The 25,472-nt window shown below is 39.6% G+C and overlaps 1 protein-coding gene across 1 annotated transcript; it reads left to right on the top strand.

The window, feature by feature from the left end:
- The first annotated feature begins 10,611 nt into the window (after positions 1 to 10,611).
- Positions 10,612 to 20,361, top strand: LOC135610118 (uncharacterized). Its single transcript, XM_065104194.1, has 3 exons — positions 10,612 to 10,932; positions 13,290 to 14,319; positions 19,912 to 20,361. The coding sequence occupies exons 2-3, from the start codon at positions 13,299 to 13,301 to the stop codon at positions 19,914 to 19,916; spliced, it is 1,026 nt and encodes a 341-aa protein (XP_064960266.1). The 5' UTR covers positions 10,612 to 10,932; positions 13,290 to 13,298; the 3' UTR covers positions 19,917 to 20,361.
- The last annotated feature ends 5,111 nt before the right edge of the window (positions 20,362 to 25,472 follow it).

The raw sequence follows: 25,472 nt of genomic DNA, 5'->3' as shown, positions 1-25,472 counted from the left end.
TAGATGAATCTTTTCTGCAGCCTTTGAGCAGCAACTTGGAGGGAGGAACCCCTATAGAGTTCCAAGGAAGCCGATCCCCTAAAGAGATCAACCCCAAGTTTAGAATCTGCAAGGGTTCTAACACATGTGTACTGGTTTCCTCTGACGAAGATCTCCCTAATGAGGTTTTTTATCGAGATCTTGAAGGGAACACTCGTAAGGTACATGTCTCATATTCTTGGAAGCCACAACGATGCAAGAGTTGCTTATCTTTTGGTCATACAAATGGAGCCTGTCAACAAACCCCGAAACCAATTAATAAGATCTACAGGCCACGTCAGATGCCTCAGCAACAAGGCGAACCTCCTCTAATGGTAGTAGAACCGGTGGTGACGCAGACGTGTGAGCATTTCGACTCGCAGGGACAGCGCCATAGACAAGACAAATCAGGAACTTTATCTCTCCCTATTATGTCGGAGCTTTCCACAACAGCCCATGGTACTCATGGACAAGAGAAGCAGAAGTTGGAAACTTCATCTCTGACTATATTACTGGATCCATCCACAACAGGAATTCCAATATCCACTCAACATGCCAACCAAGACATTGTGACTCAACAAACTCAAGCACCAACAAACATCGCCAGCAAGGATATTCTGCCACAACAAACACAGGCCCCAACAAACCTTGTTAGTAAGGATATTCTGCCTCAACTATCTCAAGCATCAATAAATCATACTAACCAGGATATTGCGCCTCAACAATCAAACTACTTGACTCAAGGTATAAAGTTTAAAAATTTGCTAGCTGTGGATGAAGTGGATAAATATAGAAATAAGGCCTTAAAAGGTAAAGATATTGTGCGGGAGGAAAATGCAAAACCTAAGGATAAGAAAAAGGATGGTACTATCCATTCAAAGTCGTAGAATGAATACCTTACTTTCTTTTTCTGATGAAGATAATCTGCTGGAATGTTCGTGGACTTAATAAGCCTGAAAAATGTCGGGAGCTCAACAGAATAATCAAGTCTGCCGCATGTGATATTGCTATTCTCGTAGAAACAAAAATTAAAAAATCGCTCATTCTTGCTCAAAAGAATTTAATATGGCCGGACGCAGAACTGTTTACCAATGACTCTAGTAAAACATTTGGTAGAATATGGGTCTTATGGCATCCTAACTCCATTAATGCTTGGTTTATTTCTGCTACCGATCAATTCATTCATCTTAAGGTGGAGGACAAAAAGAATGGCTGTCAATTCAATTTTATTGGTATATATGCTTCAAATAGTATGCAAGAAAGAAATACACTTTGGACCGATCTGACTAACATTGCAAATAACTGTCTTAATATGCCGTGGATTGTTCTTGGTGACTTTAATACTGTTCGATACACAAATGAAAAAGTGGGGGGTAGACAGCATTCTGAAAGTCAACTTCAAAGATTTAATGATTATATAAACACTACCGCATTGATTGATATGAAATCTGTGGGCAATTGGCTTTCCTGGAGTAATCAAGGCGATGGTAACAGAAAAATAATGGCTCGACTAGACAGATGTTTGATTAACCAAGAATGGTTAACAGTTTACCCTGATTCACTTCTTGAGTATGATGCACCATTATTTTCTGATCATTCCTTAATGTATATACACGCAGAGAAAGCAACACCTAGAGGCAAGAAACCATTTAGATTCTTTAATATGTGGAGTACTCATCCTCAGTTCCTTGATATTATCAGATCGGCTTGGAATATTAATATACATGGTTCGCCACTTTACATCTTATGCCAAAAGCTCAAAGTTTGCAAAGCGGCACTGAAGGAGTGGAATACAAACACCTTTGGAAATATTACCACTCGGGTTCAAATTTACAGAAAGGAACTAATGGCGATACAATATGAGCTTCAACTTCAGCCCCAAGATGAGAATCTTATCTACAAAGAGACAGAAGCCAGAAGTAACTTCATGCAAGCCTTAAAGCAGGAGGAAAGTTTTGCAAAGCAGAAGTCTCGACAACATTGGCTAACTCTAGGAGATTCCAATACTAAGTTTTTCTATGCATCCATTGCTACTCGAAGGGCCGTTAATCGCATCAGAAAATGCAAAGACAAATATGGTAAACTTATTGAGAATTTAGATGAAGTTAAAGCATACACTGAGCGATTTTTTTATTCCTTACTCAATCAAGCGGTGCAACCTAATAACATTCATGTGGAGCCAACTAGAAAGCTTGATTCGGATGACATTTCAATTCTCAGTGCCCCAGTTACAGATGATGAAATTGTAAGAGTTGTCTTTAAGTCACCAAAGGATAAAAGCCCTGGTCCAGATGGATTTCCAGCTGAATTTTACCAAACTGCATGGTCTATTATTGGAAATGATGTGATTAAGGCATGCCAACATTTTTTCTCTTCAGGCCGTTTTCTTAGAGAGATGAACTGCACTTTTATTTCTTTAATTCCCAAGAATGCAGGGGCTGATTCACTAGAAAACTATCGACCCATATCATTATGCAACTTTATTTACAAGATCATCTCCAAAGTGTTGGCAGATAGAATGCAAAAGGTAATACACAAGATCATTAGTCCTAATCAGGCAGCTTTCATCAAAGGGAGAAGTATACATCATAATATTCTGCTTGCTAATGACTTGATAAAGGACCTGCACTCAAATGCAAGAGGGACAAAAATATGTTTTAAAGCTGATTTACGGAAAGCCTTTGATTCAGTTAATAGGAGTTTTATCTATAAGATGCTCATCGATATGAACTTCCCACAGAAATGGGTAAATTGGATTCAAAGTTGCTTGGAAACTCCAAAGTTTTCGATACTTTTTAATGGCTCACCTATTGGTTTTTTTGGGAGCACGAATGGCATCCGACAAGGTGATCCACTTTCTCCATATCTCTTTACTATTGCAATGGAAGGACTTAGCTGTATGTTGGAACAAGCAGTCTTGAATGGCGGTATTAAGGTACCAAATGCTGGTTCTATTCACATATCACACATAACATTTGCAGATGATTTACTTATATTTCTCCAGAATGATCCAACTTCAGTGAGGAACCTAGCTACTATTCTAAATGACTTTGGTATGGTTTCTGGCCTTCAGTTAAATCATGCAAAAAGTAAAGTCTATATGGGTCCTTGCATTGAGGACAAGGACTTTATTACACACACTCTGGGGGTTAATGAGGGAAGTCTGCCAGTTCCTTATCTGGGTCTCCCACTCATATCCACTGGCATTCATAAAACCCACTGTCAACCTATCCTGCAAAAAATAAAGAATAGAATTTCTTCCTGGAAAAATAGGCTTCTATCAAAAGCAGGACGACTTGAACTCATCCGTTCGGTGTTGTACTCTTACTCTATATATTGGTCTAATGCTTTTCTTCTGCCTGTTGGACTTATCCAAGATATTGAACGGCTATTAATGAACTTCTTCTGGAATGGTACAAATGATAAGGCAATGCATATGGTAAATTGAGACAACATCTGTAAACCGAAAGATGAAGGGGGGCTGAACTTGAGAAATATTAGAGAGTGGAATAAAGCATGTTTGGTACAACAATTGTGGGACCTTTTGCAAAACAAATGTTCCTTATGGTCACAATGGGTTTCTGCTAGGTACCTTTCGAAGGAATCGATTTGGGAAATTTCAACAAGAACATACCACTCTGCAGCTTGGAAAGGAATTTTAAAGGCAAGGAATTGGATAATCAAACACATTTCTTATGCAATCTCTACTGGAACTAATACTAATATGTGGTACGATCCTTGGGTGAATGGGAAAAGTATATTTCAATTATATGGTGATAGAATACGAAAAGATCTTGGGGCTCCCAAAGATTGGAAGGTTTCCGAGTTCATTGCTAATGGTACCTGGTGTCTCCCTACTCCTATTTCTCCTGAAATGTGATCACTTTGGCCGACTATCACAGCTATTCCAATCAGGAACAACCCTTCAGATGTACTTATTTGGCTTCATGACAATGGTAAATTTAGTGCCACATCCGCATGGAATCAAATTAGGCAAAGAAATAACAAGTGGCTCTCAAGCAGTTGGACATGGGATCGACCGGGATCACAGAGACATTCCTTATGTACATGGCAGGCCCTTCTGAATAAACTACCTACAATAGATAATATTAAGAGAAGAGGTATCTATCATGTTAACCGATGCTCCCTTTGTTTGCAACAAGAAGAAACTATTGACCACCTCTATTTTGCTTGTGAATATACTAAATGGATATGGAAGGAGATTCTCCAGCGATTTGAACTCAATAGGCTGCCGCAACCAAACTTGCATCAAGAATTAGGCGACCTCATACAAAGTTTCTCAAGAAAAGGACCTCTTACACAATTGGCAAAGGTTACTTTCAGATGTGCTATTTGGTGGATGTGGAAGGAGAGATGTAGCAGAATCTTTGAATGTCAACACACAAACAATGCTCAGCTCTTGACAGAGATTATTAGAGACTCAAGATCATGCATGGAGCATAATCTCAAAATGGAGCACTTTACACGAAGAGAAAGAGATATTTTTATCAAATTCAATTTTACTATTAGCTAAAGATCTTGGCAACGATGTTAAATGCTGTAACTAATGGTAGTCTTGGCACATCTTAACATGCTCGTTACAGTTAGGAGTTAAAGTCTACAACATGTGTAGTCATAACTACCACATGTGTACTCAATGAGTTACCTGACTTTGTCTATGATGTATAGACAAAGCTATTTGTAGAAACGTTACACATAATCAATTTACTTTTACTTACCAAAAAAAAGGAATTGGCTAATCAAACACATTTCTTATGCAATCTCTTCTGGAACTAGTACTAATATGTGGTACGATCCTTGGGTGAATGGGAAGAGTATATTTCAATTATATGGCGACAGAATACGAAAAGATCTTGGGGCTCCCAAAGATTGGAAGGTTTCCGAGTTCATTGCTAACGGTACCTGGTGTCTCCCTAATCCTATTTCTCCCGAAATGTTATCACTTTGGCCGACTATCATAGCTATTCCAATCAGGAACAACTCTTCAGATATACTTATTTGGCCTCATGACAATGGCAAATTTAGTGCCACATCCGTATGGAATCAAATTAGACAAAGAAATAACAAGTGGGTCCCAAGCAGTTGGACATGGGATCGACCGGGATCACAAAGACACTCCTTATGTACATGGCAGGCCCTTCTCAATAAACTACCTACAATAGACAATATGAAAAGAAGAGGTATCTATCATGTTAACCGATGCTCCCTTTGTTTGCAACAAGAAGAAACTGTTGACCACCTTTATTTTGCTTGTAATTATACAAAATGGATATGGAAGGAGATTCTCCAGCGATTTGAACTCAATAGACTGCCGCAACCAAACTTGCACCAAGAACTAGGCAACCTTATGCAATGTTTCTCAAGAAAAGGGCCACTTACACAACTGGCAAAGGTTACTTTCAGATGCGCTATTTGGTGGATGTGGAAGGAGAGATGTAATAGAATCTTTGAATGTCAACACACAAACAATGCTCAGCTCTTGAAAGAGATTATTAGAGACTCAAGATCCTATATGAAGCATGATCTCAAAATCGAGCACTTCACCCGAAGAGAAAAAGATATTTTTATCAAATTTAATTTTGCTATTAGCTAAAGATCTTGGGAATGATGTCAAATAATGTACCCACAGGTAGTTATAGTCTACAGCATGTGTAGTCATAACTATCGCATTCGCACTCTATGAGTTAATTGGCTTTGTCTATGACTTGTATAGATAAAGCTATTTGTAGAATCTTTACACATAATCAATTTACTTTTACTTACCAAAAAAAATATTATTGGAAATGATGTGATCAAGGCTTGCCAACATTTTTTCTCTTCAGGTCATATTCTTAGAGAGATGAATTGCACTTTTATTTCTTTAATTCCGAAGAATGCAGGGGCTGATTCACTAGAGAACTATCGACCCATATCATTATGCAACTTTATTTACAAGATCATCTCCAAAGTATTCGCAAATAGAATGCAAAAGGTAATACACAAGATCATTAGCCCAAATCAAGCTGCTTTCATCAAAGGGAGAAGTATACATCATAACATTTTGCTTGCTAATGACTTGGTCAAAGATTTGAATTCAAAAGCAAGAGGGACAAAAATATGTTTTAAAGCTGATTTACGGAAAGCCTTTGATTCAGTTAATAGGAAATTTATCTATAAGATGCTCCTCGATATGAACTTCCCACAGCAATGGGTTAATTGGATTCAATCTTGCTTGGAAACTCCAAAGTTTTCGATACTCTTTAATGGCCCACCTATTGGTTTTTTTGGGAGCACGAATGACATCCGACAAGGTGATCCACTCTCTCCGTATCTCTTTACTATTGCGATGGAAGGACTTAGCTGTATGTTGGAACATGCAGTCTTAAATGGCAGCATTAAGGTACCCAATGCTGGCTCTATTCATATATCACATATAACATTTGCAGATGATTTACTTATCTGTTAGAACCTGTTAGAACCCTTGCAGATTCTAAACTTGGGGTTGATCTCTTTAGGGGATCGGCTTCCTTGGAACTCTATAGGGGTTCCTCCCTCCAAGTTGCTGCTCAAAGGCTGCAGAAAAGATTCATCTATTGTTTGAGAAAAGAGAAGAAATACATGGCTATTTATAGGGCTTCTAAACCCTAACTCCTAATAGGACTCCTACTTAAGACTCTTACTTCTAACCAACTCCTAATAGGACTCCTACTCAAGACTCCTATTCCCTTACAACTCCTAATTCTTCTCTAAGAAGAAACCTCCTACATGAATGTCCCTCTCAATTAGGACTCTCCTAGCTAGAGTCCTAACAGAATGTCCCTCTCAATTAGGACTCTCCTAGCTAAAGTCCTAACAGTTTTACATGAATGTCCCTCTCAATTAGGACTCTCCAAGCTAGAGTCCTAACAGACCCGCCGTCTTCAAATCAGCCTTGTCCTCGAGGCTGATGATTCATGAATTCTGGGAATTTGATCTTCAAGTCGTCATAGTTCTCCCAAGTGGCATCTTCTTTTGGTAAGTTCGCCCACTGTATTAGCACTTCATTAGTGGGTCATCGTCGTCGAGTCACGATCCGTCGATCAATAATGGCACTTGGCTGGGTCTGGAGTTCTCTTTGGGTAGTCATATTTGGTGGGTGGCTTTGGGCTGTCTCCAAGCACCTGTTTAAAACTTCCGGTTGGCTGTTGGTTTGTGGGTGATATGTCGTACTCCTTTTCAATTTAGTACCCTGCATATAGAATAACTTTGTCCAAAATCTGCTATTGAAGATGCAAGTAGAATTTGTCACAAGCACAATGCGTCCCTTATAGTGTAATTCTTTTGAGTCCCAATTGTAATGAGCCATGGGGCTTGGTGCTTCCTCCAATTTTTTTATAATCTTACTAGTATCTGAATCTTCTTGCCATTCCATCTTAATATCCTGAAGGAAGTCGCTGGTCGGAAGTGAAACGGTCGAAACTTCAACTTGCTCGGGTAGCCATTTTTGCTGCTCGGGGGAAGATATCTTCTGTTCCAAGAGATATTTTAGGCTTTTATGGTCGGTCTTGATTTGAAAGTATCGCCTGATCAAGTACAATCTCCACCTCGTTGCTGCACGCACAATGGCGAGCATCTCCTTATCATATGTTGACATATTTTGATCGGAGGGAGATAATGCCTTGCTAGTGTATGCGAGTGGTCGACCATCTTGCATGAGAATGGCTCCAATTCTGACTCCAGATGTGTCGGCCTCAATAATGAAGGGTCGGTTGAAATCTGGTAGTGTTAGCACCGGCGTCGTCGTCATGGTTGCCTTAAGTTTGTTGAAGGCAGCGGAGGCTCTGTCCAACCATTGGAAGACATTTTTTTCTAGTAAGGAAGTAAGTGGTGCACTGATCTTTCCATAGTTTTTCACGAACTTGCGGTAGTAGCCTGTTAAACCCAGAAAGCCATGTAGCAATTTTATGTTTCTCGAGGTCGGCCAGTTTTGTATTGCTCCAATTTTGAAGGGGTCCACTGCCACACCTTCCTCTGATATGATATGCCCAAGATATTCCACCTTTTGTTGAAGAAAGCAAAAATTTGTGGTTGTTGTGTGTTCAAAAGGTGGTTTTCCGTATGTCTTCTTCGCATGCTCGTATTTGATGATACCCGGATCAAAGGTCCAGCTTTGTAAAGATTTGTGCTCCCTTTCATCTAGCAATTCATCTACTATTTGAATAAAGTATTTGTCCTTGATGATTATGCCATTGAGAGCTCGGTAATCAACACATATTCGCCTTGTTCCGTCCTTCTTGCATACAAGTAGCACCGGCGAAGAGTAGAGGTTGCAACTTGGCCGAATAACTCCTGTTTCGAGCATCTCTTTTATAATCCTTTCTATTTCATCCTTCTGGAGATGTGGATACTGATATGGCTGAGCATTTGCTGAAGATTTTCCTGGAAGAATCATTATACAATGATCATGCCGACAGGTAAGAGGTAGGTTGCGCGGTTCGTCAAATATATTTGAAAATTTAGCAAGCAAAGGAAGTAGATTTGGATCTTCAAATTCTGTTAGCTCTCCCTTAGTTTGCTGCTCAAGTTGTACCAAAAAGCCACTGCATGCTTTATGCAAAACATTCTCCATTTGTTGTGTTCAAATCGTTGTTATGTCGCCCCCACGTTTCCCGTGCAATGTCACCTGTTTCTCCTTACTGTAAAATTTCATAATTAGTTTTATAAAATTCCAGGAAATATCACCTAATGTCGTCAACCATTTAATTCTGAGCATGGCCTCATGATTGTTAAGAGGGAGAAGGAAGAAATCTGCAATTATCTCTTGGTCCTGCAGCAATAGTTTCTCCTGCAAGCGCCTATGATCACAATTCAAAATCCGTCCGTCGGCGACCTTAACATCAAACTTGTAGCGATTCTCGATAGGTAATGATATCCGAACAGTAAGCTTACTATTTAGGAAGTTAGTAGTACTGCCCGTGTCGATGAGAACAGTGATTGGTTGTTGTTTGAGAAGGCCTCCAATTTTCATCGTTTGTGGGTTTGAGTAGCTAGCTAGTGTATGTACCGTAACTTCGGTCGGTTGTGGCTCTTCTTCTGCATCTTCTTCTTTATATTCAAAGCTCTCTTTTGGATGTTCAATGACCACTTCTTCTATCGGTTCAATCATAAGAAGTCCACCTTTACTGCAGCGATGCTCACGGTTCCACGGCTCGTCACAATGCCAACATAACCCCTTCGCATATCGCTCCCGAAGCTCTTCTCCTGTTAACCTCTTTGGTGCAGGGACTTGGTCGACAGTAGGGGGGGCTGAGGGCTTCAATATTACTGGTTGAGGAGTGACCCTAGTCCTCCGAGCTTCATGGTTCAATTGCTCCTCTTGATGTCGTGCGAAAGAGATGGCTGCCATAAGCGTATACGGTTGTCGCGCTTTAACTTCTCCTCGGATCTCCGGCTTCAAGCCCTCAATGAAGGTCCTCAATAGCTGTTTTTGAGACCAATCATGATTTTGATTAGATAACCTTTCAAACCTGGTTTGGTACTCCTGAATGGTGGAGGTTTGTCGGATCTTTGCTAGTTGTTTGTCAATATTCTCGTAATCGGTTGGTCTGAAGCGAATCAGCAGTTCTTCTTTGAATTGTCGCCATGAAAGGACTCCATAAGTATGTTCAAACCAGTCAAACCATTGAATAGCATCCCCTTCAAGATGTATAGCTGCAATTTTCACCATAGATACATCCGCGGTTTTGTGGTACCGAAAATATCGCTCCGCATGCGAAATCCAACCAATCGGGTCTCCTTCTTCCCATCTAGGGAAGTCCACTCTCATGCATGGATAGTTGGGGTTGGTCATAGAGCTTCCCCTCTCTTGGAAGTCATCTCTTCGGGCTTGGTGTGATTGGGCAAAGCTCTCTCCTTGATATGATTTCTTCGGGCTTAGTGGTCGGCCCAATCTGAGTTCGGTAAAGAGCGTCCGAATCTTATCCTCCATTCGCGCCTCCAAGGCTTCGAATTTAGCATTGATTGCCTCCTTAGATGCCATAGTATATGGCCCCAAATCAATGATGTTAAGATCTCTCTTTTGCTGTTGGGTTAAAGGCATGTATAGGTTGAGAGAAGTGATGGTCGAAAGTGTTGGTGGATTGGTGGATGTAGGCTACGGTTTAGGCTTGTTTTGTGGCTGTTTTGGGTGCAGTTTGAGGGTGTGGTTTGGTAGAGTTTTAGGGCTCTGGATGAAAGTTTTGGATCTGTGGTAGATGGTAGCAAAGGTTTGACAGAAATCCGTGGAAGTTGCAGCAAGTATGTGCTGTCTTGTAAGAGTAGAATTGTCGTCGAAGAAACAACGGTTTCTCGACGTAATTTCCACCAAAAACTTAAGAGAATTGAGGAGGGAATTGATAGAAAAATCACAGTTTATATGACAGCAAGGATATCTAATTTAATCAAGAAAATTTCGGCAGTATAACAGCAAAGAAATTGGTGCAAGTTGCAATTGCAGAATTATTGTCGAAAAATTTCAGCGGGTGTAACACCCCTCATTTCCGAATTTTCGTATAATATTTCTGGTGATAATGTAAGCATCTATTTTTAATTGACACAAGAAATAGAGTATGAATCAGAGGTAACTTATTTTTAAGATTTGGGAGATCTGTTCAAAAAAAAAAAGAAAGAATCTGAGGACCTATATGTAAACCCTAAGGACCTAATCGTGAATATGATAAAAACGAGGACTAAACTGCAAAATGCACCAAATGACAAATTCCACCGCTTAAGCCTCTCTGCCTTCGTTGTTAAGGAAGCAGAGGAGGCAGCTCGTGGGTGACCAGGGAAAGAAAAGAAGAAAAAGAAGAAGAAGAAGAAGAAGGAGAAGAGAAAGAAAATTTGGGGCTTTTAGGGTTTTTGCTTTAATCTTGTTACTTCGGGTCAAAATTTGCAAAGGCAAGTGTTCTAACCCTATCCTACATAAGTATTTGACTCTGTTTTTATGTTGATTCAAAATAAATTGGAAGATTTCTATTTAGAAACTGATATATCTCTCTTTGGACTTAAACCATGGATTCTGAAAGTCTTTCGGTAAACTGACCCCTAAGCACTGTTTCGGCTATAAGTTTTAATATAGAATGAGAATTCAGGCAGGAACTATTTTGTTTGAAATTAGACTCGTATGTGTTTCTTTTGACACCGATTTTGTAGATTTTGGACACCGAATACTTACCCAAAAATTTGTTTCAAAAGAGCCTATAGACGCTGTAAAACAGAGTTCAGATTTCTGACCTTTCGATACTAAAACGCCTATAACTCCCTGTTGAAAATTCTGATTTGTATCAAACTGATTTTATTTGAAAGTAGACTTGAAATTCTCTCTTTTGACATATAGTTTGAAAATTTTGGAGTTTAATTGCCCACCCTATCGTCTGTTGATTTCGACCCTATAAATTCTGTAACACAGTGATTGTGATTTTGACCTTGTGTTACCAAATCAGAGGTAACTCAGTGTTGGGAGCCCTGTTTCATATGAAATCTGTTCCATCTTAATATAGATTGATATATGATTCGACCATAGCCTTATTATGGGTATTGGAGCATAATTGTTATTCTAAAATATTTGTTTGATGTGCCACTGGAATTCTGTCCGAAATCGAGCTCTGGTTGATTTCGCGTATTTGGTTCCATTCCTTTGGATATCTGAATTTGTCTAACCTTCTTATTGGAATTGAGCTGATTATGATTGCTTGGAATCCCTGTACACTCTTGCTTCCAATTCTTTCCTAAAATGAATACTTTTGTGAGAGATTTGTTCCTTGCATCATTGTTTTTGAAAAGGCACATGTATGTTTGGTTGTTCCGCGTGTGCTTCCGTTATATGCTGCTTATTGTTGAAACTGCCTTCTTGTACTCTGGTGTGTGGGATAATGTGAACCTTTGCCAGAAATGGTAAAGGGAGTTGTGAACCTTTGCCAGAAATGGTAAAGGGAGTTGTGAACCTTTGCCAGAAATGGTAAAGGGAGTTGTGAACCTTTGCCAGAAATGGTAAAGGGAGTTGTGAACCTTTGCCAGAAATGGTAAAGGGAGTTATGCATAGAGCCTGCGATGCTCTGCCGGCCCCCTCTGACTTCACCTAGACGTGGGTGGATGGAGCTCCCAGACGTGGGAGACTTTTGTCAGGTGGTCATTCAGAAATGGATGAATCACATTCTGACTGAGATCCCACTACACCCTCTATATGTTTGATATGACATCCAGAGTTTTGGTGAGTTATTTTTGTTCGTGCTCTGGATAAGTATGATATGATTGCAACGTCAAGGACGACGTTTGAGCTTCTGTACGACATATGAGTTTGATATGCTCTGAAATGCTTCATTCACTATTGAGTTTGCTTCGTAATGTTCCATAGATCGTTGATGTGTTCTGGAACATTTTATATGCCACTGATAAGCTCCGATATGTTTCCTTTGTTTCTGATATGCTCCAATTACTCTATGCCCCATCTGTCTGGAACCAAATATGTATGATTAAAAAGGACAATTATGATTCTGCTCCTAATGATATTATGTATACGAAATCGTATATTCTGCTTTTGTGTTTTGATACTGTATCTCTTGGAAATTGTACTATTTTGTTACGGATATGTTAGTCACTTGCTGAGCTCTTTATGCTCACCCCGTTTGTTGATAAATTTTTCAGGATAGCGTATCGCTTGCTTAAATGTTAAGAATGGGCTGAGGCAGTGGAAAGTTTAGAAGACGTTGGGCAGAACTTTTGTTAGCATATATGTAGTTGTGTATAAGCTACCTTGCATCTAATGAAATGTGACTATAAATCTAAACCTGTGGATTTTGTGTAAGTTAAAGGATCCCTCATGTATAGGGTTTTGGAATGTTAAATTAAATTTGTGTAATGATATGAACTTATGGTAAATCGATGATTGTGGTGACTGCATGGATTTCCCCACTTGTGGATTTATATTGTGGTTTTTATTTTGATGAGTCGAGTTTAGATTGTATGAATTATCGAGTGATGTGTGCTATGTTTATGAATTGTACAGGGTTATGAATTGGTAGATTATAGAAGTGAAATTTTTGATCTGAATGTTTTCTTAGTGACCTCAAATGTGTGTTTGGATCCTGGGTTAGTTGTGACGAAAGATTTTAAATATAATGGATATTTTTAGGGGTGTGATAGAGGTGGTATCAGAGCATGATTTGAGAATCACTAAGAATGTTATGTTTTTTTTTTGAGGTTTATTGACTATCATTTAGAGATTGATCAAAGAAAATGTTCTTTTGATGTTTTAGGAAGCAAGGATGACGAGATCATCTGGTTCTCCTGTTGCATCTACTACTGATCAATTGAGTGGTATTATGCGGACTTTGGAGACTATGGCACAAGTGATGCAACAACAACAACAACCTGTCCAACAAGGAAGTAATGATGGAATAGAGACATCAAACCGGACGGGGTTGGGAATTGGACAGTTTAAGAAGCTTAGTCCTCCCAGTTTCAGTGGTGAGTCTGATCCAATGGTGGCGGAACGATGGATGATGCAGATAGAGAAAATATTTGATGCCCTAAGTTACTCTGATGAACGGAAGGTTTTTCTTGCCACCTTTATGCTGGAAGGAGAAGCTGAACACTGGTGGAGAATGATTAAGAGGATGTCTGAAATCAAACATGAGCAAATGACATGGAAGTTATTCCAAGAAAAGTTTTACGATAAATATTTTCCCGATTGTATGAGAGAGCAAAAAGAATTGGAGTTCTTGAACCTTATCCAGGGAAGTATGACGGTTACAAAGTATGAATCTAGATTTACTGAGCTCTCCAGGTTTGCCACACATATGACTGATGATGAATCTAGAAAGGCAAGAAGGTTTGAAAGGGGATTACGGCCAGCAATAAGAAGCCGAATGTCAGCTTTAAAATTACAAACATATGCTGATACGGTAGAAAGAGCTTTGAAAATTGAAAGAGACATGGAGGAAATTCAAGAAATCATTGGCAAGAGCCAAAGGGACAAATTTACTAGCAAAAGCAGGAGAGAAAATAAATATGAAGATAGTAACAAGAGGTTTAAGACATCTGGATTTGAGAAAAGGAAACCATGGGGGAGGACTCAGTTATGTGAAAAATGTGGATCAAATCATGAAACGAGTCGGTGTTTTCGGGTGACTGGAGCATGTTTTAGTTGTGGAAAGCTAGGTCATCAAATAAAAGATTGCCCACTGAACAGGAAAAGAGAGCCACTGTCTCCTAGACCCTCAGCCCATGCTAGAGTGTACGCTATCACGGAACAAGATTCTAAAGCTTCTAAATCTGTGGTGGAAGGTATTCTTTATGTTTCTAAAAGAAATGCAAAAGTTTTGTTTGATCCCGGCTCCAACTTATCATTTGTTTCACAACACTTTGCTTGTCACTTGGATATTCTACCTAAACCCCTGGATTATATGCTATATGTAACAACTGCTGTTGGAGATTCATTGGCAACAAACGTAGTCTACCCATCTTGTTTGATCTCTATTGGAGACCATGAACTCCTTGCTGATTTGATTCTCCTAGAGATCCAGGGTTTTGATATTATACTTGGCATGGATTGGTTATCTTCTCATCACGCTAGTATTGACTGTTACAAAAAAATAATTACCTTCTGCATACCAGATCAGCCTATATTTTTCTTTGAGGGCATTAAGCATGATTTGCCTCCTTGCTTGATATCCGCACTTCAAGCTTATCATCTTATGCAGAAAGGTTGTCTTTGTTATATGGTGTGTGTAAAGGAGCATTCAAATCAGGAAACCCACATAGATGAAATTTCAGTGGTCAAAGAATTCCCTGATGTATTTCCTGATGACTTGCCTGGTTTACCTCTAGATAGAGAGGGTGAATTTGCTATTGATCTAGTCCCCAGTACAACCCCAATATCTAAGCCTCCCTACAGAATGGCACCACTTGAGTTAGAAGAATTAAAGAAGCAAATACAAGAATTATTAGATAAGGGTTTCATACGACCCAGTGTATCCCCATGGGGTGCTCCGGTACTATTAGTGAAGAAGAAGGATGGAACATTGAGGCTTTGTATTGATTATAGACAGTTGAATCAGGTGACCATCAAAAACAAATATCCCATACCTAGAATTGATGATTTGTTTGATCAACTGCAGGGTGCACAAGTATTCTCTAAGATTGACCTGAGGTCAGGTTACTATCAGTTGAGGATCAAAGAGGAGGATATTTCAAAAACAGCCTTCAGAACTCGATATGGTCATTATGAATTCTTGGTGATGCCTTTTGGTTTGACTAATGCCCCTGCAGCTTTTATGGAACTAATGAATAGGACATTTCAACAGCTCTTGGATATCTGTGTAATTGTATTTATTGATGACATATTGGTGTATTCAAGGAGTAATCAGGAGCATGAGGAACACTTGAGGAAGGTATTGTCCATACTAAGAGAAAAGAAGTTGTATGCAAAGTTCAGCAAATGTGAATTTTGGTTGAATGAAGTTGCCTTCTTAGGCCATGTGATTTCAGGAAAGGGTATATCTGTTGATCCAAGGAAAATAGAAGCTGTAGTTGAATGGGAAGTACCAACAAATGTGACAGAAGTTAGGAGCTTCTTGGGCATGGCAGGTTATTATAGGAGATTTGTGGAGGGATTTTCTCGAATTGCTCAACCTCTCACCAAACTCACTAAGAAGAATATGAAATTTGTATGGGGTGATGATTGTGAGCAAAGTTTTCAAGAGTTAAAAAGAAGATTGACTAGTGCCCCTATTCTCACTATTCCAAGGGGTAATGATGAGTTTGTAGTTTATACTGATGCTTCAAGTAAGGGCCTAGGATGTGTTTTGATGCAGGAAGGGAGAGTAATTGCGTATGCTTCTAGGCAACTTAAAGGTTATGAACTGAATTACCCAACTCATGATTTGGAATTGGCAGCAATTATTTTTGCTTTAAAGATTTGGAGACATTATTTGTATGGTCGGCAGTTTGAAATCTTTACTGATCACAAGAGTTTAAAATATATTTTCACTCAGAAAGAGTTAAACATGAGGCAGCGAAGATGGATTGAACTTCTGAAGGATTATGATTGTACCATCCGTTATCACCCGGGCAAAGCCAATGTTGTAGCTGATGCACTTAGTAGGAAATCTACAAGTTTTATGGCTAGTCTGGTCGTGAAGCAATGGAAGCTAATAGAAGAAAATTTTGATTTGAATGTTTTGAGGAAAGAGCAAGACTCGATGATTCTGATGGCCTCCATTCAAGTGCAGTCTGATCTTATGCAACAAATTAAGGAAGGACAATTACGAGATCCACATTTAATCTACTTGAGGAGTGAAGTAGAAAAGGGATTGAAGCCACAATTTCAAATTTCAAAGGATGGCCTATTGAGATTTGGGGAGAGAGTATGTGTACCAAATGAACTAGTTATCAAGAATCAAATCCTAACTGAAAGTCATACTTCAAAGTACACCCTACACCCTGGGAGCACTAAGATGTATAGAGATCTTCGAAGTCATTATTGGTGGAAAGGCATGAAGAAAGAAATGGCAATGTATGTTTCTAAATGTTTGACTTGTCAGCAAATCAAAGTAGAACACCAAAGACCTGGAGGGTTGTTGCAACCTTTAGTTATTCCTGAATGGAAATGGGAATGTATTACTATGGATTTTGTTTCAGGACTACCCAGAACCTCGAGGAAGCATGATGCTATTTGGGTTATCATTGATAGGTTAACAAAATCTGCGCATTTCCTACCGATTAATATGACTTATTCACTTGATAGACTTGCAGATTTATATGTTAATGAAGTAGTAAGACTTCATGGTATTCCAAAGGAGATTATCTCTGATAGAGACTCCAGATTTCTCTCTAGATTCTGGAGAAAATTGCAGGAGTCGATGGGCACTAAAGTCAAGTTTAGTACTGCATATCATCCTCAGACTGATGGTCAGTCAGAAAGAACAATTCAAACACTTGAGGATTTGCTTAGAGCCTATGTTATGGATTGGAAAGGTGAATGGGATAAGGATATTTCACTTGTTGAGTTCACGTATAATAATAGTTATCATTCAAGTATTCAGATGGCTCCTTATGAAGCTCTATATGGGCGAAAGTGCGTAACACCTGTATGTTGGGAGGAAGTTGGAGACAGAAAGCTATTAGCACCGGACAAGGTACAAGAAACTACCGAGAAAATTCAAGTAATAAGGAAAAGGTTAAAAACTGCTCAGAGCCGTCAAAAGAGTTATGCTGACAATAGAAGACGAGATATTGAGTTTGAAATCGGAGATTTTGTATTCTTAAAAGTCTCCCCTTCCAAAGGCATTATGAGGTTTGGGAAGAAAGGAAAATTAAGCCCAAGATTTATTGGACCTTTTGAGGTTCTTGAGAGGGTTGGTTCTGTCGCTTACAGGATTGCCTTGCCACCAGCATTGAGCCATGTCCATGATATATTTCATGTCTCGATGATTAGAAAGTATATGTATGACCCTTCTCACATCATTAAGTATGAGCTGGTGGAGTTCGATAAAGATCTATCCTATGTGGAAGAGCCTATTCAGATTATTGATAAGAAAGAAAAAGTCCTAAGGAATCGGGTCATCCCACTGGTTCAAGTAAATTGGAGACATCATTCTGGAGAAGAGACAACTTGGGAGCTAGAAGAGGAAATGAAAAAGGTGTATCCTCGTCTTTTCATCGAATAGAGGTACGATAAATTTAGAGGACTAAATTTTTCTTTTAAGGGGGGGAGAGTGTAACACCCCTCATTTCCGAATTTTCGTATAATATTTCTGGTGATAATGTAAGCATCTATTTTTAATTGACACAAGAAATAGAGTATGAATCAGAGGTAACTTATTTTTAAGATTTGGGAGATCTGTTCAAAAAAAAAAAAAAAGAATCTGAGGACCTATATGTAAACCCTAAGGACCTAATCGTGAATATGATAAAAACGAGGACTAAACTGCAAAATGCACCAAATGACAAATTCCACCGCTTAAGCCTCTCTGCCTTCGTTGTTAAGGAAGCAGAGGAGGCAGCTCGTGGGTGACCAGGGAAAGAAAAGAAGAAAAAGAAGAAGAAGAAGAAGAAGGAGAAGAGAAAGAAAATTTGGGGCTTTTAGGGTTTTTGCTTTAATCTTGTTACTTCGGGTCAAAATTTGCAAAGGCAAGTGTTCTAACCCTATCCTACATAAGTATTTGACTCTGTTTTTATGTTGATTCAAAATAAATTAGAAGATTTCTATTTAGAAACTGATATATCTCTCTTTGGACTTAAACCATGGATTCTGAAAGTCTTTCGGTAAACTGACCCCTAAGCACTGTTTCGGCTATAAGTTTTAATATAGAATGAGAATTCAGGCAGGAACTATTTTGTTTGAAATTAGACTCGTATGTGTTTCTTTTGACACCGATTTTGTAGATTTTGGACACCGAATACTTACCCAAAAATTTGTTTCAAAAGAGCCTATAGACGCTGTAAAACAGAGTTCAGATTTCTGACCTTTCGATACTAAAACGCCTATAACTCCCTGTTAAAAATTCTGATTTGTATCAAACTGATTTTATTTGAAAGTAGACTTGAAATTCTCTCTTTTGACATATAGTTTGAAAATTTTGGAGTTTAATTGCCCACCCTATCGTCTGTTGATTTCGACCCTATAAATTCTGTAACACAGTGATTGTGATTTTGACCTTGTGTTACCAAATCAGAGGTAACTCAGTGTTGGGAGCCCTGTTTCATATGAAATCTGTTCCATCTTAATATAGATTGATATATGATTCGACCATAGCCTTATTATGGGTATTGGAGCATAATTGTTATTCTAAAATATTTGTTTGATGTGCCACTGGAATTCTGTCCGAAATCGAGCTCTGGTTGATTTCGCGTATTTGGTTCCATTCCTTTGGATATCTGAATTTGTCTAACCTTCTTATTGGAATTGAGCTGATTATGATTGCTTGGAATCCCTGTACACTCTTGCTTCCAATTCTTTCCTAAAATGAATACTTTTGTGAGAGATTTGTTCCTTGCATCATTGTTTTTGAAAAGGCACATGTATGTTTGGTTGTTCCGCGTGTGCTTCCGTTATATGCTGCTTATTGTTGAAACTGCCTTCTTGTACTCTGGTGTGTGGGATAATGTGAACCTTTGCCAGAAATGGTAAAGGGAGTTGTGAACCTTTGCCAGAAATGGTAAAGGGAGTTGTGAACCTTTGCCAGAAATGGTAAAGGGAGTTGTGAACCTTTGCCAGAAATGGTAAAGGGAGTTGTGAACCTTTGCCAGAAATGGTAAAGGGAGTTATGCATAGAGCCTGCGATGCTCTGCCGGCCCCCTCTGACTTCACCTAGACGTGGGTGGATGGAGCTCCCAGACGTGGGAGACTTTTGTCAGGTGGTCATTCAGAAATGGATGAATCACATTCTGACTGAGATCCCACTACACCCTCTATATGTTTGATATGACATCCAGAGTTTTGGTGAGTTATTTTTGTTCGTGCTCTGGATAAGTATGATATGATTGCAACGTCAAGGACGACGTTTGAGCTTCTGTACGACATATGAGTTTGATATGCTCTGAAATGCTTCATTCACTATTGAGTTTGCTTCGTAATGTTCCATAGATCGTTGATGTGTTCTGGAACATTTTATATGCCACTGATAAGCTCCGATATGTTTCCTTTGTTTCTGATATGCTCCAATTACTCTATGCCCCATCTGTCTGGAACCAAATATGTATGATTAAAAAGGACAATTATGATTCTGCTCCTAATGATATTATGTATACGAAATCGTATATTCTGCTTTTGTGTTTTGATACTGTATCTCTTGGAAATTGTACTATTTTGTTACGGATATGTTAGTCACTTGCTGAGCTCTTTATGCTCACCCCGTTTGTTGATAAATTTTTCAGGATAGCGTATCGCTTGCTTAAATGTTAAGAATGGGCTGAGGCAGTGGAAAGTTTAGAAGACGTTGGGCAGAACTTTTGTTAGCATATATGTAGTTGTGTATAAGCTACCTTGCATCTAATGAAATGTGACTATAAATCTAAACCTGTGGATTTTGTGTAAGTTAAAGGATCCCTCATGTATAGGGTTTTGGAATGTTAAATTAAATTTGTGTAATGATATGAACTTATGGTAAATCGATGATTGTGGTGACTGCATGGATTTCCCCACTTGTGGATTTATATTGTGGTTTTTATTTTGATGAGTCGAGTTTAGATTGTATGAATTATCGAGTGATGTGTGCTATGTTTATGAATTGTACAGGGTTATGAATTGGTAGATTATAGAAGTGAAATTTTTGATCTGAATGTTTTCTTAGTGACCTCAAATGTGTGTTTGGATCCTGGGTTAGTTGTGACGAAAGATTTTAAATATAATGGATATTTTTAGGGGTGTGATAGCGGGTTACGATGAAAATTTGCAGCAACATAAAATCGTTTTTAGAGATGAATTTCTTAATAGATCAATCTTAGATGGAAGCCAAGATGATATATGAAGTCTATAAGAAATTTCATTCAAAAAAGATTGCAAATAGATGGGTTAAGGCAACGATATGCAGTTGAAATTTTCTGCAGCATAGATTTTCAAGTGTAGCAGATTGGACATAAAAGATCAGTAGTTTATATTGAGAATTTTTCGATGAAACCAAAGGGAAATCTACTGTTAGGAAGTGTCAAAGATGTCATAAAAATTTCGTAGAAAATTGGATAGAAAAAGCACAGTAGCAAGATCAAACAGATGGTGCTATGCGGCTTGAATTCTGCAATTCAAGTGCAGCAGATTGGACATAAAAGATCAGTAGTTTATATTGAGAATTTTTTGATGAAACCAAAGGGAAATCCACTGTTAAGAAGTGTCAAAGATGTCATAAAAATTTCGTAGAAATTTGGATAGAAAAAGCACAGTAGCAAGATCAAACAGATGGTGATATGCGGCTGGAATTCTGCAATATATCTTTCGTCGTAAAGATGAAAACTTTGTGACGATAAGTTTATGCAGCAATATAGGAACGATTTTTTTTTTTTTTTTTTTTGGATTTTCGAATAAGGATAACTAAATTGCAGCAGCAGTAAGGTAGGAAACCAGAACCTGTTGCAATTCACGGGGAGATCAAAGGATGATCCGCGGTGGTGGAGATGATGGTGGAATTCGGTGATGATCTTTTAAGCAATTGTGGGAATTGCTTTGGATGGTTGTAGAGGGTTGATGGATGGCTGTGGAAGGGCAGCGAGACGCCAAGAACGCTGCTCTGATACCAGGTGTTAGAACCCTTGCAGATTCTAAACTTGGGGTTGATCTCTTTAGGGGATCGGCTTCCTTGGAACTCTATAGGGGTTCCTCCCTCCAAGTTGCTGCTCAAAGGCTGCAGAAAAGATTCATCTATTGCTTGAGAAAAGAGAAGAAATACATGGCTATTTATAGGGCTTCTAAACCCTAACTCCTAATAGGACTCCTACTTAAGACTCTTACTTCTAACCAACTCCTAATAGGACTCCTACTCAAGACTCCTATTCCCTTACAACTCCTAATTCTTCTCTAAGAAGAAACCTCCTACATGAATGTCCCTCTCAATTAGGACTCTCCTAGCTAGAGTCCTAACAGAATGTCCCTCTCAATTAGGACTCTCCTAGCTAAAGTCCTAACAGTTTTACATGAATGTCCCTCTCAATTAGGACTCTCCAAGCTAGAGTCCTAACAGAACCCTTGCAGATTCTAAACTTGGGGTTGATCTCTTTAGGGGATCGGCCTCCTTGGAACTCTATAGGGGTTCCTCCCTCCAAGTTGCTGCTCAAAGGCTGCAGAAAAGATTCATCTATTGCTTGAGAAAAGAGGAGGAATACATGGCTATTTATAGGGCTTCTAAACCCTAACTCCTAATAGGACTCCTACTTAAGACTCTTACTTCTAACCAACTCCTAATAGGACTCCTACTCAAGACTCCTATTCCCTTACAACGCCTAATTCTTCTCTAAAAAAAAACTCTTACATGAATTTCCCTCTCAATTAGGACTCTCCTAACTAGAGTCCTAACAAAATGTCCCTCTCAATTAGGACTCTCCTAGCTAGAGTCCTAACAGAATGTCCCTCTCAATTAGTACTCTCCTAGCTAAAGTCCTAACAGTTTTACATGAATGTCCCTCTCAATTAGGACTCTCCTAGCTAGAGTCCTAACAAACCCGCCCTCTTCAAATCAGCCTTGTCCTCGAGGCTGACGATTCATGAATTTTAAGAATTTTATCTTCAAGTCATCATAGTTCTCCAAAGTGGCATCTTCTGTTAGTAGGTTTGCCCCCTGTATTAGCAATTCAGTAGTGGATCGTCGTCGTCGAGTCATAATCCGTCGATCAATAATGGCACTTGGCTGAGTCTGAAGTCCTCCTTGGGTAGTCATATTTGGTGGGTGGCTTTGGGCTATCTCCAAGCACCTATTTACAACTTCTGTCTGGCCGTCGGTTTGTGAGTGATATGCCATACTCCTTTTCAATTTAGTACTCTTATAGTATAATTCTTTTGAGTCCCAATTGTAATGAGCTACGGAGCTTGGTGCTTCCTCCAATTTTTTTATAATTTTACTTGTCTCTGAATCTTCCTGCCATTTCATCTTAATATCCTCAAGGAAGTCGCTGGTCGGAAGTGAAATGGCCAAAACTTTAGCTTGCTCGGGTAGCTACGAAAGTGCATCTGCAAGAACATTCTCTTTCCCCTTTTTGTAAGTTATTTCATAATCAAATCCAAGAAGTTTTGTTACCCAGTTTTGCTGCTCAGGGGATGATATCTTTCGCTCCAAAAAGTACTTGAGGCTTTTATGGTCGGTTTTAATTTGAAATCGTCGACCAATCAAGTAGGGTCTCCACCTCGTTGCTGCGCGCACAATGGCGAGCATCTCCTTATCATATGTTGACTTATTTTGATGGGAGGGAGATAATGCCTTGCTAGTGTATGCGAGTGGTCGACCATCTTGCATGAGAATTGCTCCAATTCCGACTCCAGATGCGTTGGCCTCAATAATGAAGGGTCGGTTGAAATCTGGTAGTTTTAGCACCGGCGTCGTCGTCATGGCTGTCTTAAGTTTGTCGAAGGCAACGGAGGCTCTGTCCGACCATTGGAAGACATCTTTTTCAAAAAGGAAGTAAGTGGTGCACTGATCTCTCCATAGTTTTTCACGAACTTGCAGTAGTAGCCTATTAAACCCAGAAAGCCATGTAGCAATTTTATGTTCCTCGGGGTCAGCCAATTTTGCATTGCTCCAATTTTGAAGTGGTCTACTGCCACACCTTCCTCTGATATGATATGCCCAAGATATTCCACCTTCTTTTGAAGAAAGCAAAAATTCATAGTGGTTATTGTGTGTTCAAAAGGTGGTTTTCGGTATGTCTTCTTCGCATACTCGTATTTGATGATACCCGGATCGAAGGTCCAGCTTTGTGAAGATTTGTGCTCCCTTTCATCTTGCAACTCTTCTACTACTGGAATAGGGTATTTATCCTTGATGGTTATGCCATTGAGAGTTCGGTAATCAACACATAATCGCCATATTCCATCCTTCTTTCGTATGAGGAGCACCGGTGAAGAGTAGGGGCTACAACATGGCCGAATAACTCCTGTTTTGAGCATCTCTTTTACAATCCTTTCTATTTCATCCTTCTGGAGATGTGGATACTGATATGGCTGAGCATTTACTGGAGATTGGCCTGGAAGAATCGTTATACAATGATCATGCCGACGGGTAAGAGGTAGGTTGCGTAGTTCGTCAAATATATCTGAAAATTCAGCAAGCAAAGGAAGTAGATTTGGATCTTCCAATTTTGTTGGCTCTCCCTTAGTTTGCTGCTCAAGTTGTACCAAAAAGCCACAGCATGCTTTATGCAAAACCTTCTTCATTTGTTGTGTGCAAATCATCGTTACGTCGCCCCCACGTTTCCCGTGCAGTATCTCACCTGTTTCTCCTTACTGTAAAATTTCATAATTAGTTTCATAAAATTCAAAGAAAAATCACCTAATGTTGTCAACCATTTAATTCTGAGCATGGCCTCATGATCATCAAGAGGGAGAAGGAAGAAATCTGCAATTATCTCTTGGTCCTGCAGCAATAGTTTCTCCTGCGGGCGCCTACGATCACACTTCAAAATCCGTTTGTCGGTGACCTTAACATCAAACCTGCAACGATTCTCGATAGGTAATGCCATTCGGATAGCAACCTTACTGTTTAGGATATTATTAGTGCTGCCCGTGTCGATGAAAACAGTGATCAGTTGTTGTTTGAGAAGGCCTCCAACTTTCATCATTTGCGAGTTTGAGCAGCCGGCTAGTGCATGTACCGTAACTTCGGTCGGTTGTGGCTCTTCTTCTGCATCTTCTTCTTTATGTTCAATGCTCTCTTCTGGATGTTCAATGACCTCTTCTTCTACTGGTTCAATGATAAAAAGTCTCCCTTTACTACAGCGATGCTCATGGCTCCACGGCTCGTCGTAATGCCAACATAACCCCTTCGTAGATCGCTCCTGAAGCTCTTCTCTTGTCAACCTATTTGGTGCAGGGACTCGGTCAACAGTAGGGGGGGCTAAGGGCTTCAATATTACTGGTTGAGGAGTGACCCTAGTCCTTCGAGCTTCATGGTTCAATTGCTCCTCTTGATGTCGTGCGAAAGAGATGGCTGCCATAAGCGTGTACGGTTGTCGCGCTTTAACTTCTCCTCGGATCTCCGGCTTCAAGCCCTCAATAAAGGTCCTCAATAGCTGTTTTTGAGACCAATCAAGAGTTTGATTAGATAACCTTTCAAACCTGGTTTGGTACTCCTGAATGGTGGAGGTTTGTCGGATCTTTGCTAGTTGTCCGTCAATATTCTCGTAATCGGTTGGTCTGAAGCGGATCAGCAGTCCTTCTTTGAATTGTTGCCATGAAAGGACTCCATAAGTATGTTCAAACAAGTCAAACCACTGTATAGCATCCCCTTCAAGATGTATAGCTGCAATTTTCACCATAGATGCATCCGCGGTTTTGTGGTACCGAAAATATCGCTCCGCGTGCAAGATCCAACCAATCGGGTCTCCTTCTTCCCATCTAGGAAAGTCCACCCTTATGCGTGGATAGTTGGGATCGATCATAGAGCCTCCCCTCCCTTGGAACTCATCTCTTCAGGCCTGGTGCGATTGGGCAAAGCTCTCTCCGTGATATGATTTTTTCGGGCTAGGTAGTCAGCCCAATCTGAGTTCAGTAAAGAGCGTCCGAATCTTATCCTCCATTCGCGCCTCCAAGGCTTCGAATTTAGCATCGATTGCCTCCTTAGATGCCATAGTATATGCCTCCAAATCTATGATGTTAAGATCTCTCTTTTGTTGTCTGGTTAAAAGCATGTATAGGTTGAGAGAAGTGATGGTCGAAAGGGTTGGTGGATCGGTGGATGTAGGCTACGATTTAGGCTTGTTTTGTGGCTATTTTGGGTGCAGTTTGAGGGTGTGGTTTG

This window comes from Musa acuminata, chromosome BXJ2-4, assembly GCF_036884655.1.
Source record: "Musa acuminata AAA Group cultivar baxijiao chromosome BXJ2-4, Cavendish_Baxijiao_AAA, whole genome shotgun sequence".
NCBI lineage: Eukaryota > Viridiplantae > Streptophyta > Magnoliopsida > Zingiberales > Musaceae > Musa > Musa acuminata.
Note: the sequence above shows the minus strand (reverse complement) of the source record. Positions and strands in the feature narration are given on the sequence as shown.

What these genes read in the sequence shown, in the direction of transcription:
- LOC135610118 (XM_065104194.1), top strand. Translation starts at nt 13,299, where the DNA reads ATGACGAGATCATCTGGTTCTCCTGTTGCATCTACTACTGATCAATTG.